Source organism: Myzus persicae, unplaced genomic scaffold (genome assembly GCF_001856785.1).
Source record: "Myzus persicae strain clone G006 unplaced genomic scaffold, MPER_G0061.0, whole genome shotgun sequence".
Taxonomy (NCBI): domain Eukaryota; kingdom Metazoa; phylum Arthropoda; class Insecta; order Hemiptera; family Aphididae; genus Myzus; species Myzus persicae.
Window position 1 is genome coordinate 50,227 of NW_019103547.1, and position 13,886 is coordinate 64,112.

At 27.5% G+C, this 13,886-nt stretch overlaps 2 protein-coding genes across 3 annotated transcripts; one reads left to right on the forward strand and one right to left on the reverse strand.

The window, feature by feature from the left end:
• The first annotated feature begins 6,450 nt into the window (after nt 1-6,450).
• Nucleotides 6,451-9,041, forward strand: LOC111034745 (carnosine N-methyltransferase). The gene is made up of 7 exons (XM_022316092.1): nt 6,451-6,862; nt 7,481-7,685; nt 7,769-7,929; nt 7,989-8,132; nt 8,199-8,364; nt 8,426-8,659; nt 8,719-9,041. The coding sequence occupies exons 1-7, from the start codon at nt 6,777-6,779 to the stop codon at nt 8,956-8,958; spliced, it is 1,236 nt and encodes a 411-aa protein (XP_022171784.1). The 5' UTR covers nt 6,451-6,776; the 3' UTR covers nt 8,959-9,041.
• Nucleotides 9,042-9,594: 553 nt separating this feature from the next.
• On the reverse strand, nt 9,595-11,551 carry LOC111034744 (dnaJ homolog subfamily C member 8). 2 transcript variants are annotated; one of them, XM_022316091.1, is made up of 6 exons: nt 11,431-11,551; nt 11,152-11,344; nt 10,930-11,088; nt 10,444-10,845; nt 9,749-9,871; nt 9,595-9,675 (listed from the first exon to the last, which is right to left on the reverse strand). In XM_022316091.1, exons 2-5 carry the CDS (start codon nt 11,218-11,220, stop codon nt 9,758-9,760), a joined length of 744 nt encoding a protein of 247 aa, XP_022171783.1. In that variant the 5' UTR covers nt 11,221-11,344; nt 11,431-11,551; the 3' UTR covers nt 9,595-9,675; nt 9,749-9,757. The 2 variants fall into 2 exon arrangements, with proteins under 2 accessions (XP_022171783.1, XP_022171782.1); XM_022316090.1 differs by having other exon boundaries at nt 11,152-11,355.
• Between the last annotated feature and the right edge of the window lie 2,335 nt (nt 11,552-13,886).

The following is a 13,886-nucleotide window of genomic DNA, read 5'->3' on the forward strand; positions in this document are numbered from 1 at the left end:
CCCCCCCCCCCCGTAAAATTCCTCAAATATGACTTCAAACGTTTCAATGTTGAAAATCTTTGTTCTACAATGGCAACTGTAACGGGAGCGTACCATTGTAGCGTATATACACTGAAGACTGCAGTCTAGTATCTCTAGATTCAAACACCCCAAAAAAAATACCCTCAAATAACGATAACTAGCTTATTTAAGAACGATTTTTCAGAGTTCTCTTAAAGATGCAGTGTCTAAATTCAAAAAGCTAGTCTACAATCTCCAGATTCTTAAGCCGAAAAAACTGTTCACAATAATTAGTTCATTAAAAAATGATTTTTGAGAGCGCATCGGGTTATCAAAGCTTAAAATATGTATATAAAAAAAACATCAAGAGTTAAATTAGGGAAGGAGACAAGGGTACCCAAAAGCAAATGAATTTCAAGAAGCACAAAAAAATTGCCGGTTAAATTATAATATATAGTTGGCAGGTAGGTGATTCCGGGACATTTGCGGTCAATTTATTTCTATTTACCAGACTATACAATTTAAGGTGCTGTATATAATATTATATTCTAAATACATATTATATTATGAAAATATGTTTAAAAAGTTTATTATTATTATTAATACAACTAAAGGTAATTCTTTAGGGTTGGAATAATTAACTTAATAAAATATTAAATATTCCACGACCAAAGTTTAAGAATTTGTATGGCTGTCTTAAAAAGAAGGTGATAATTTGGAACTTTTGTATGCAAGAAGATACTTAAATATGGAAGGTAAAAAGAGAAAAAATATGTTCATACAATTACACTAAAGAATTAAAAAACATTAATAGAGTATGAAATAGATAATTTAGTCAAATACTTAAAAAAATAGCCATTATTCAAAAATTAGTATAAGGTTATGTTTATGTACATATATGTTAGTATTAGTATTATATGTTTACGTTTATGTAATGTGATCTAAAAATGTATTATTATGTGAATTTTTCATAATAATTGTAATAAGGTTTAAAAAAATGAGTACCCTTTTATGTAATGTGTTAACAAATATATTATTATTATATGAGTAATTTATAATAATAATAAGCTTTTAAACACGCTAGTAAAAAATACTGTCAGTCCTTACTCCTTAACCTTGAAAAGTGTGAAGGGAAGTTTAAATATAATAAAATAGTAAATATATACCTATTAGCACAAATTAAGTATACAATACATTTATATATGTTATATATAGCATCCAAATTTGGCCAAACGTAATTGTAAACTTCTACACGAATAACCTTTTTACCTGAATCATCATTAAATGTAAACTCCTACACTAATAACCTTTTAAAATTTTTACCAGAAAATCAAAGATATTGTAACCTCCTACAAAGAAATATTTCCCTTTAAACAATAGGGTAATATTACTTAAATTCACAATTTTGAAGTTGAAAAGCTCAAAAAGATCAAAATTATTATAACTTGAAAATAATAAATATATATTATTTAATAAACAAACGCTTGAATAGAGCTTGTTTATACGCTGTATGATGATTCTCGAAGGTAAGATAATATTAATATTATAAACTATATGACTATACGTTCATATCGGCACTTGCAGTACAAAATGTTTTAAATAGATCAGCGATATGGCGTCGAATAACGATAAAACATGATAATATCGTCAGTATCGGAAATTTCCGAACAAATTGGCGTTTATTGCCGATATCGTAGTCCGCTCGTAAATGTATAACTGTGTATTGTTTGAGTTTATAGTATAGTGAATGTTTTGAGTCTTTCGTCGTTTTGTGCAGTAAAGTTAGTCACTCTTATAGTCGTACATTATTACAAATTTCAATGGAATTCATGTATAGTCAGAATGGTAAAAAGTTATAAATTGTCTAATTAACATTTTTATTATTTTTTCAAACATATTTTGTTTTAGGATTAAATGATTATGACTATTATTCTATTAAAACTTTTACTATATTTTAAAAATGTTGTTTTAAACGTAAATGATAATGATTATTGTTTTATTAACATTTTTATTATATTTTTCAAACCATTTTAATTTTATGTGTTAATATATTACAAGACTGATATTTTTTACAGCAATACGATATTAATTTTTTGTAGGAGTCAACACTATCTTTTATAGGAGTTAACACTATCTTTTGTAGGAATTAACACTATCTTTAATAGGAGTAACACTACATTTGTAGGAGTTTACCATTCGGCCCAAATGTTATAGTCAGGTAAATAGAAATAAATTGACCGCAAATGGCACGAAAAAGGTGCCGACACCTTGGTACATACTATACATACCGTATACATGCACTGAAGACTACGGCCTATAATCTCCAGGTTAATTAACCTGAAAATCTATTCACAATAAGCTTATTAGATACCGAATGATTAATCAGATGTCTCCTTGAAGCAGTTGGCTTAAGTTTAAAAAATATATATAAAAATGTATTGCAGTATCGCAGTTAGTAATCTAGTTTATTCAATATATCTTTGGTTTTAACTTTTAACTAACCATATAGGTTTACAATAACCTTCTCATCACTTATTTAACCCTCTGTAAGCACCACGGAGAAGGCAGTGGCGTAGCCAGGATTACGAAATGGTTGGAGGGTTTAATCACCTCCCTCCTCCGGAAGGTCTGACTACGCCACTGGAGGACACATATGTATCAATCTGAATAATGGCAAAACAATAAATAGTATTGGAGTAACAGAGGGTAAATATTATTGGAGGAGGGTTAACTAGGACACTTTGAGTAAAAACATCCTTAGTGGTTGTAAATATTATGTTGTTTTATCAAGTTGAACTGTTGATTGTTAACACCTTAGGACTTAGATCATATACTATGCATGGATCCATGCCCATCTCACCAGTGTAAATAGTTTGAAGCATATATTATTATAAGCGAAGATACTTTGACTGGACTGCTTGATGTGCGCATGCGTCATTCGAACAGTGGTTTATTTAGCGGTTGGTCGCTATTAATTTATATTTATTTAATATATCAACTCACATAGAAAAATATACGATATTTCAATTCACACATTAAGCATCTCAGACAGAGATTGGTTGCGCTAATAATGTGCTCCAAGTTATCGTTACGAGACATGGGTCCATTCATAGTATATAATATGATATATATATATATAAGGTTGACTGCAATCAAAAATTGAAAGTGTGATTTTTATTTTTAAGTATTAATAATCTATCTGGAGCCGGGCCGAGGGCCTGGCAAGGAGGGCGCCTGACAGGGGCGCAAAATTGTATATAATTTAATTTAAATTTGAAAATCTAAGGTAAAATATTTCAACATATTAATATCTGTAATTAAAACTAATACTGTGTTATAAATTTAACACTTAAATTTATATCATTAAACCTCAAATTTACTATTGGTTATTGAAATTAATTTTCATTTACGACGATAGACAATTAAACTGATATCGTAAAGTATTATATTTTATTTATAACAATGTATAATATATTTCTACCTGTTTACAAGACGCAGGAAATAACAATGTGTTTCCTATGGCCGAAAATAATAAAAATGGAAGTGCATCAGAAATGGTTTACTCAGTACTCCGTCTTAAAGTCCATCAAATGTAAAATGTACTGTTTTTAAGTTTTCAACACAATAAATAAGTCGACTGAATTCACAATTAAACGTAAAAAAAAGCGGACATGTGGATGTCACTCTGCTGTACATTAGCGTTAGTTGTCTAAAAGGTCACTGTTATGGGTGGTATTAAATTTGAATTCAATAATATCAAATCATGTTATAAGAAAAACGATTCTGAGTGGAGACGATATGTCAGTTTAGGATATTTTATATTGTTATTACTTATTCTTAATATGGCAGCCGGTAAGTTGAATTAATATTATTCTTAAAACATCAGTGATGCTGAAAAAATATTAAATATACCTATGTAAAACTGGGCTGTTTTGGAACCGAATTACAACAAAATAATAAACGTTTTCTTTGTGTTAATAAGCAATTTTGTCCGAATTTGAACTTAAAATGTCTGTAAAAAATCACTATGTTCATATAATTTTTAGATTAGTTACGGAAAAAAACTGCTTAAGTGTAACCTTTTTTTAATTTTTCAATCCTAGCTATAAAAATTGAAACTTGTATAAATTTTTCACAACAGAATATTTTCAATTTTCAATTTAATAAATACTGTAAAAATTTGAACTTTAAATCCTTATAAAAAAAATCGAGCCAATGTATTTTTAATATTTTTCAACTGCTATTATAACAATTTATCAAGAGTTTTGTATTAAATTTTCATGCTTTTTGTCAAAACCAATAAAATTGTATTGACATTTAAAGAAAAAAATATAAATTTAAAATGTCCATTAACAGCATAAATGGAGTCAAAATATTTTGAAAATGTTATCAAATATATGAATTGATAAAAAACACATTTTGTGTAAATTTTAAGTGTCTATAGTAATTCGTTTTTGAATTACAACAAAATAAGAAAATCGCTACAAGAGAAATCGAGTGATATCCAATGTTGTAAAAATTTTAATTTCAAACACACATAAAAATTTAATTTCAGTTTCCGGTAGACATTTTTTTTTGATAAAAGTACACAAACTTGTAAGGAATCTTGTATTATATTTTTAAATATTAGACATAAAAAGAGCATTTTTTGTGAATTTCTAACTGAATATTATTTGTTAATTTTCGTGATTTTTACGAATTTTGTCAAAATTCTAAGTTTAGACGCTCATAAAAAATTATTGTGCAATTGTGCTCAACTTTTTTTTTGATTTCTATTAGCAACAACTTACAAGGAACTTTGTATTACATTTACAAGTTGTTTGAATGAGCGAAAAATTGTAATTCGCCAGGAGTGCCGCTATTGATCGGCCCGGCCCTGATCTATCAGTACATTATGTTGTCTCTATCTTACAAGGTTTGAAGTGTGTATCAATTTCAGAAGATATTAATAAATAAGCAATTTAGCATTGTTACCTATAAGTTTTAATATTAGAATTATTAATAAACATTCTCAGCTCACTGCTACACAAATCTAAACATCGAATTGATAATATAGGTACATAATCCTTCTAGGACCTCTCTGGACCTACGGGTTCTAGCTCTAGGGAAGTGCAAAAAAATCAAACACACAAAGAATTTAAACTTTTCAAAACACTACCTAAGAAAAATGACAAACTCCCCGCCCTTTGTTGCTAATATTACATTCGACAATGGCCTAAAAATAACAACAGTACCTACTCGATGAAGCAAAATTGTTTCTACAAAAGTTTTCATAACACACTACCTTTCCATTCTGACCATCGTATACAAATGGATCAACCTTATCCATTCCAAGTAATCCCCTGCGAAGAGCCGAAGACGTTGTCTCGATCTTCTAATTGATGTCTCAACTAGTTAAAGCTTGATAAATAAAATAAAATAAAAAACTGAAAATATGTAGTACCTATCACTAATAGGTGGATTCTTCCCAAGGTTTATAGATTACAATAGAATATGGTATTGGTTTTTTTTTTCGATTTCATCATTTAGTAGGTACCCAGTGGATATTAGATGTTGCGCTTGTTGCAAAAATTAGAATATAACAATAGATTTTTCTTTTAGATTGCGTGATTTGCTATTTTTGAATATATATTAGTTTCTATTTTTTGTATTATATATAATTCAAATATGTTCATTGTTTACTTTGTATTGTTCCATGGTATAAGGTACCTTATTACTGAATTATTAGTTATTTTCTTTACGTTAAGACGACCCTACGTCCCTACCAGTGACGGATCCAGGGGCGGATGAGGAGCCCATGCCCCCCAAATACATTATTTCCCAAATTTTTTTAATAATTCTACAGATCCTGGAATTACTGTATTTCAAATTATATGTATGTCTGATAATATAATATATTATTATACGTATCATTATGTTGTGCATAAACTAAGATAATACTATCTTAGTTCATGGTGGGTAGTGATTCCAATATTGTAATTTTACATTAACAAAAAATTGTGCCCCCCCCCCCAGATCTTTGCTCTGGATCCGTGCTTGGTCTCTACATAGTACATACCTACACTAAAGGTACAATAATGATCCTGAAAAACTACGGAGATGCCTCATGTTATGCCACTTAATTATGTGTTTTCGAAACCACGTGGATAATAAAATTGTTTTTTTTTTTTTTTAGTTTGATATTTTGAGAACTATAAAAAATTAACTTTGCATTAATCTATGATAGTATGATGTAATGTCTATTAATCATAGACATAATAGAATTAGTCTATGCTATTAATATATGGATCTGGTTGCACATTTTATTCGCTAGGAGCGCTAGAAGACCATTACAGAGATTCAGTTTAGAAGCCCCTTATCTCGTAGGTCGCAAGGGTTAATTGCCCAGTATAATATTATCACACTTCTTAGTGCTTATTAAATAGTAAATACTTATAAGCTCACTTACTACAACATAGGTACCCATACGTTATAATTTCCCGTACTCATTTATTATTATTATTACTTATTACTTTATCATCACGTCTGTAGAAGTAGATACGATTTTTTCTCACTCAACATCGGATTACGAGCACATGTAACATACTAACATGTTGCTTTCGGATTATTTTCTATGTACCGCTTAAAGTTGTGTTTATTTTCTTAGTAGAAACGATTTAGTACAGCTGTTGTAGTATTTTTAAATATATTATATTATTTTATTATAATATTTTCTTACCTTTAGACTCTAGACATTTTGAATAGATAAACAAAAAAAAAAAAAATACCTACTTAAAATGGATTGTTGTCACACAGATGAAGAGAAAATAGAAGAAGAGAAAAAGAGCTTCCAACGAATCATAACAGCATTCATGTTTTACAGGTAATATTGTAATATTATGATTATGTTTGTATCAACAATAATTGAAACATTTGATTTATATTAGCTAACCCATTGTTTACAAAAAAAAATCATTCTTGATAGTGCTTGAAGTATATTATTTTAATGCATATGAATCTACTTTTACAGACACTTTGTTTGTCTTCATATACACAATTTCCTGTTGCATCTTATTGGACAAAACATGTAGCAGTTTAAAGTTTGACAGTATATTACTTATAATAGATGTGTGTAAGCTGCAGAAAGAAATTCAATACCTAAAATAATTTTAATTGTATATCTATTACACACATTTATTGTACTTAATTTCATCTTTCCCTTATCTAAAATCAAGTGTCTCAAAATGTTTACAAAAACACAATTTATTTTAACTTTGGAATTGGTAAAATACAGTTTAGTTATACCTACCAAAATAAAAAATGTATTGAGTCATTCTCTTTAAATTAATCATAATTAAAAAACATTAACTTATGACAAAACAAATTTATCACATGTACATAGGTATATATGTTGTATAATATATTAACTTCTATATTTTTTTAAATTTAAATTATAAAATAGTTTTAATATTAGTAAAATTTGTTTATTTTTTTTTCTCAGAATTCATTCTCTGAGCAGACTCACCAAGACCATAAACTACTTGAAATCATTACCAGAACAACATCAAAGACTACTGATAAACTACAATAACAGTTTGGAAACTATACGACATTGTGTAGATTTTAATTATAATGTTATATTAGAAATGGTTAAAGATACTGCCTATTTGTTTGAAAATCAAAATACTCCTAGTCTAGATGGTTGGGTAATGATAATGACACCAATAAACAAATAATAAAAGTATAAACTTTTCTCATTTATGATTTTTCATATATTTAATGTTTTTAGCATTCAACTGATGAGTACAAACCAATTGAATCTGATTTAGAAAAAGTGCAATCAACTCTGAAACAGTTTGTACGAGATTGGAGTACTGAAGGAGTTGAAGAACGTAACACTTGTTATAAACCTATAATTGATGAGATTTTAAAAGAATTTCCATTAGAATCGTACGTCCTAATTATATTTACTGATTTTATAACACATTAATTAAAACAAACAACTTTAGTGTTTCAGCATCTGAAATTAAAATTTTGGTACCTGGTGCTGGTCTTGGAAGATTGGTGTTTGAAATTGCCAAATTGGGTTACACAAGTCAGGGAAATGAGTTTTCTGTGTTCATGTTAATAGCATCAAATTTTGTGTTAAACAGGTAAGAGTCTTTATTTCCTAACAATATTTATGTTTATTTTTTTATACATAACTACCTAATTTATAGATGTCGAGGTGTTAATATGTATGTTCTTTATCCGTGGATTCATCAGTGTGACAACAATTTAGAAACTGAACACCAAATGCAATGTATTTCATTTCCTGATATAAATCCAGCCAAAGAGTTACCACACAATGCACATATATCAATGGCTGCTGGTGACTTTTTACAAGTATAAGGATTTTCGATTAAAATGTGTTAAGACTACATTTACTTTATTCAAATGCTTATAGGTTTACACAGATAAAGACGAATGGAATTGTATTGCTACATGTTTTTTTATTGATTGTGCCAACAATATAGTTGCGTTTATTGAAACTATATATAAAATACTTAAGCCTGGTGGCATATGGGTCAATTTAGGGCCATTATTGTATCATTATAGTAACGTGTTTGATCAAAATTCTATTGAACCCAGTTACCAAGTTATTAAAGAAGTGATTAAGGGGATTGGTTTTCGGTTTGAAGTAAGTTTGGATCCAACTCAAATCATAGAAATTATTTAAATAATTCCCTGTTTTTATAGAAAGAAATTTTAAATGTGCCCACCAAGTATGCTCAAAACCCACAGTCTATGCTACAGTACGAGTACAAAAGCGTATATTTTGTGTGTCGCAAACCCAAATTTCCACTCTCAGTAGCACCTTTGACTTCTGAAAATGAAATTAACGAAAACGGAATAGGTTTCCCACTTGATGACGAAGAGGTCAGCTCAAAAGATTTCAGTGGTGATAATGATGATTATGATGCAGAAGATACCAATTGAAAACTCAATCGATAAAGACTTAATTTTTTAATATTAAGATATTGTGATGATAATAAATAATAATATTAATATTGTAAGACAAATTCATTTATCTTTTCTTTTTTAAAACACATTTTTAAATTTATGTGTATTTTGATAAACTATGACAACAATAATTTGAATCTCAATAAAACAAACATTTGATTAATATATTTAAAGTGAATGTATAACATATTATGTTGAAGATTAAGTACAAAAAACAAATTGTGTCATTGATAAACATTTCAGAGTCTAAAAGTTAAATATTTAATTTTCAACTAAGCTGAACGATTATTTATATTATGTTAAAAAAATATGTTATATTTATACTTTAAATATCAATTAGTTTATAACATAAAACTCATTACATTATAATTGTTACCTAAATACTATATAGTTAATAAAAACATTTTTATGTACACAGTAATTGTTATAGGATAAGAACTATGTTTACAGATATTTATTTCTTCAAAGCAGTCAGATATTTTTTTTAACTACTAATTATTATAATACAAGAAAATAACAGAATATTATTTTCGAAACATACATAATTTTATTTTTAGAAAAAAATATTTATTTTATTTTCATGCATGTAAAAAAGATAAATAAGAATAAAGAGTTTTATGAAAAAACTTTCATTTTATTTTACAACATGATACACATTTATGTATACAACTGAAAAACATAGAGCCTATGTTACTGAAAATAAAACAATAAAAATATTACTAATATATTAAAAAATATATAATATTAGTTTTTATACATTACATACCTAAACGTTTTATCTTGATTCTGCTTTATGTTTAGGTGGCTTAAAAATTTTGATTTTTTTGCTTGATTTTTTTGTTGATTCCTGAAATGCTTTCCAACTGTTGACTCTGCTTTCTCTTGATTCCTATATCAGTATATTTTTTTTTTTTATTAATGAATTGTACATTCTACATTATACAAAAACAACTAGCTTAATAATAAAATACTGAAACTTTTGTAATACAGTATCTAAAGAATAAATAAATAAAGATGTAAAATATATTGGCATTTTTAGATTTGTGCTGTTAAGTAAATCTGTGTTTTAAACAGTTGTTAGTTTAACAATTACAATTGTATTTAATTTATTTAGTTATTAAACATTGTTACCAAAGTAAATTCAAGTTAACTATCAAGATCTAAAATTTGAATAAATATTGCATTTTTAAGTTATGCTCCACTTTGGCAAGTAAAAATAAAAATAACAAAAAATGTTGTTTTATCTATATTATTAATTAATTTCATAATCTGCAGCTTTTTAGAGTACAACTTTCATCAAACAAAAATTAATAACCCAATATTTTCTTTTTCCTTTGAGATCACTAATATTCTTGTAATCCAAAAAATGTTAATTGTTAAGATTAAATACGAATTCTATCCGTAGTTAGTCACGTATTTGTACTACCTATATACTAAATAATAATCAATAAGTAAGCTTACATCAAAGTTTTTTTGCCATTCTTTAGACACAGTTGCTTTTTGTTCTTCATCTATTTCTTGTTCTCGTTTTCGTTTTCTTTCTTGTAATTCTCTAGCTTCGTGATCTTTTCTTTTGCGTTCTAAATCAGCGAATAATTTACATGTTTGAACATAAATACTGCGCTTCATAATAGATGGGTCATCTTCTTCAACTTTTGTATCTTTGCCTTCTTTTTTCAATTTTTTACGTTTCTCTACAACCATGAATTCAGTCATATCCTTGGCTTCCTGTATGATCTCCTGACATTTTTTCCGAGATTCATCGTTATCGATTGTCCGCCATGCACGGTTAACGGTCTCAAAAGCATTGTTTGCTCTTTCTAAATCATCTTGGTTCTTGTCTGGATGTACCAAAATAGACAACTAAAATAATTGTTAGTAATCAAAATGTGTTATATAAGAAAAATTTATTTATTAAAAAAAAAATAAAAATCAAATAAAACTTGCTCTTTTATATTTTTTCTTTGCCTCATCCAAAGGTGTGTCATGGTCTAGCTGGAGTACTTCATATGGATTAAGGTTGAAATATGAGGCTCCAGGACGCAGGAGCCTATCAATCTGTTGTTTCGACGTCAACACAGAGTCACGTTTTTCGATTTCTTTTACCTATCAATGAAGTAATGATATAAAAAAGCACAATGTAATAACAAGCAATGACCATTAACTCACTTCCGTATAAAATTGATCAAACTTCTCGTTTTTCTTCGGCGATTCAGGTTCCGTCGACTTGCCAGCCATGCCTATTTACCGACGGACCGTCTACAGTTTAAGATCTACTAAATGGAACGCCACTAACGCATTAACTCATTTGATTTGAAAAGTAAATTAAAGATAGTACTTGAGGCCGGTGAACAAATGATATCTAAAAACGTTCTTTGGAATAATATTTCCACCAGACTATTAACAACATAATATTCTCACAATACTTAAAATCGAGTGAACACTTACATTTAAACAACTTAGGTATTAGGTTTAGTTATAGAACTTACTACAACTTTGTAGTTTGTAGCCACTTGCCAGTTGTAAGTAGTCACTACTCACTAGTCAATAACAAATAACAATAATAAGAACGTTATCAATATGATTATTACTATCGTTATCAATTATCATCATGATTTAAACCATAGGCATTTAAATATTATATATTATATATTTATATGTCAATGATTTCAACCTTAAGATCCAATATTTCAAAATGTCAATACATTATTTACAAAACATCATTAAAATTTAACCATTTTACTATTTAATATGTATTTACAACTGTATTACCGTAAAGGTATTAGGTAAAAATTAAATTTATAATAATATTACTATAGTTTATAATTATTAATTAGGCGTCTAGGCATTTAAAGTCCAATATAATGACATTATAAATAATATTTAATCCTAAGTGTATTCAATAGAAATTAACAATACATATTTTTTTAAAGTTCAGATAATACTACAATTTACTTATTTACATTCGGCCAGTATTGTTACTATTTGCTGAGACAACAGTTGGTTGCAACTTGCAAAGTACAAATATTTAAAAGACACGTCATACAATATTTTTTTTTCTTATTGATCTTTAAATACTACTCGGCAGCAAGGGCCATTAGTTTTACAATATTTCTACGGATTCTACAAATAAAATAAAATAGAATATTCGGAAAATACAAAATTCTAATTTAGTTTCCATGCGATTTTTCAAATGTTTTTATTTATTCCTATGTAGTGTTTGATAAAAAAATGTAAGTAGTAATTACCACTAGAATTTGCCGGTCGGATTTAGTTTCGAAGTTGTAACGAATTTAAGTAGATATTGAAATATCTTGGCACAGTGGGTAACACGGGCTGGTAGTTGAAAAATCTACGAACTACACAAAAATATCCAGAAGCCATATACTGGGGATTGACGGGCATGTTAAATTTTATTAAATATTAAAATATAATATAAATTATTAAAAAAAATTATTTCATAAATTATATTATAATAATATCTAAATAAAAAATACAAATATAAGAATACAATTAATTGTTTATGTTAAAAATTGCATAGTTATAATAATAATAAAAAAGCTGGTAGGTGGGTGACGCTCTGCAGTAGGTATATACAACTGTACCTACTAGTTACAAGTGGGTCACTGTAATAGGTAGGTACTCAATGCCGTGGGTTTTCAACCGGTGTGTCATGTATTATGATGATGTGTCGCCGAATATTATTAATTTAAACTGTAAGCTTTCAAAGTATATGACATTATTACGGTATTATGATGAAATAGTAAAAAAATAAAATAAAATTGATGATGAAATGTGATGTGCTAAATAGCTTACCTTGCAGCTGACATTTTTCAAAATTTAATGTTTTAAATTCGCGTATACAAGGTCGTAAAGAAAATATAATATCTACAAATTATTACATGGAATGTTTTAAAAAAAATGTATTTATGGTTATGATCCAAACAAAATTAAGAATCATTAATGGATTAAGTATTAATTAAAAAATTTTAAAAATGAAACTAAAATATATTAAACGACGAACATTTGTCAACACTTTCTCAAAGTTTAAGAGTTATTTTTCATCATTTTCAGAGACTGAAATGCGGCGGGTAGTATCATTATATACCTAGTTCATGTATCATGTGAGAAGAAAATATTAAAAATGCAAATTTAACTTCTACGAGAAAAGAACATTTATTAGATATATAATAGTATCATTGTAATTTTTCGAAATCCATTAATTATTTTAAGCGTGTCGCCATTTTTATGGATCTAAATTAGGGTGTCGTCGTCGTAAAAAAAGGTTGAGAACCACTGCTGCAAAGGATGATGTTAAATTTGAATTTAATAATGTAATATCATTGTATACAAATACGATTCTGAGCGGAGACGGGTTGTTTAACCTCTTTTCTATGACTTGTCGGCCTAGGGTATTTTATATTATATTTATATTTTCATTATTATTACTGTGTGTAGGTTGAGTTAATATTATTTGCATTTTATTATATTTGTACATAATAACATTAGAAGTTTCAAGTGGATAGCTACGAATAATATTTTTAAATTACAAAAATATAACTAAAACTGTTCTTCTTGCCGTTCTTGGTTATTTATTATGTAATTACTAATTTCGGTCAAATTTGAACTTAATAAAATATAAGGTACAAAAAAACTACCTATGCTTTTATAATTTTTTAGATTTTTTGGATACAGAACCAACTATTTAAGTTTAACCTTGCTTTAAATTATAAATTTTTAGCTATAAAAATTTAGCGTTTTTTTCAATTTTTTTTTAAATTTTTAATCTAGAGAAATTGTACAATCTGTAAAATAATTTTTTACAGTAAGGACAAGTGATTTAAGCATTTTAGAAAAGATTAAATAATAAAATAACAAACAATAGGTTAATTAAATTATTTTTT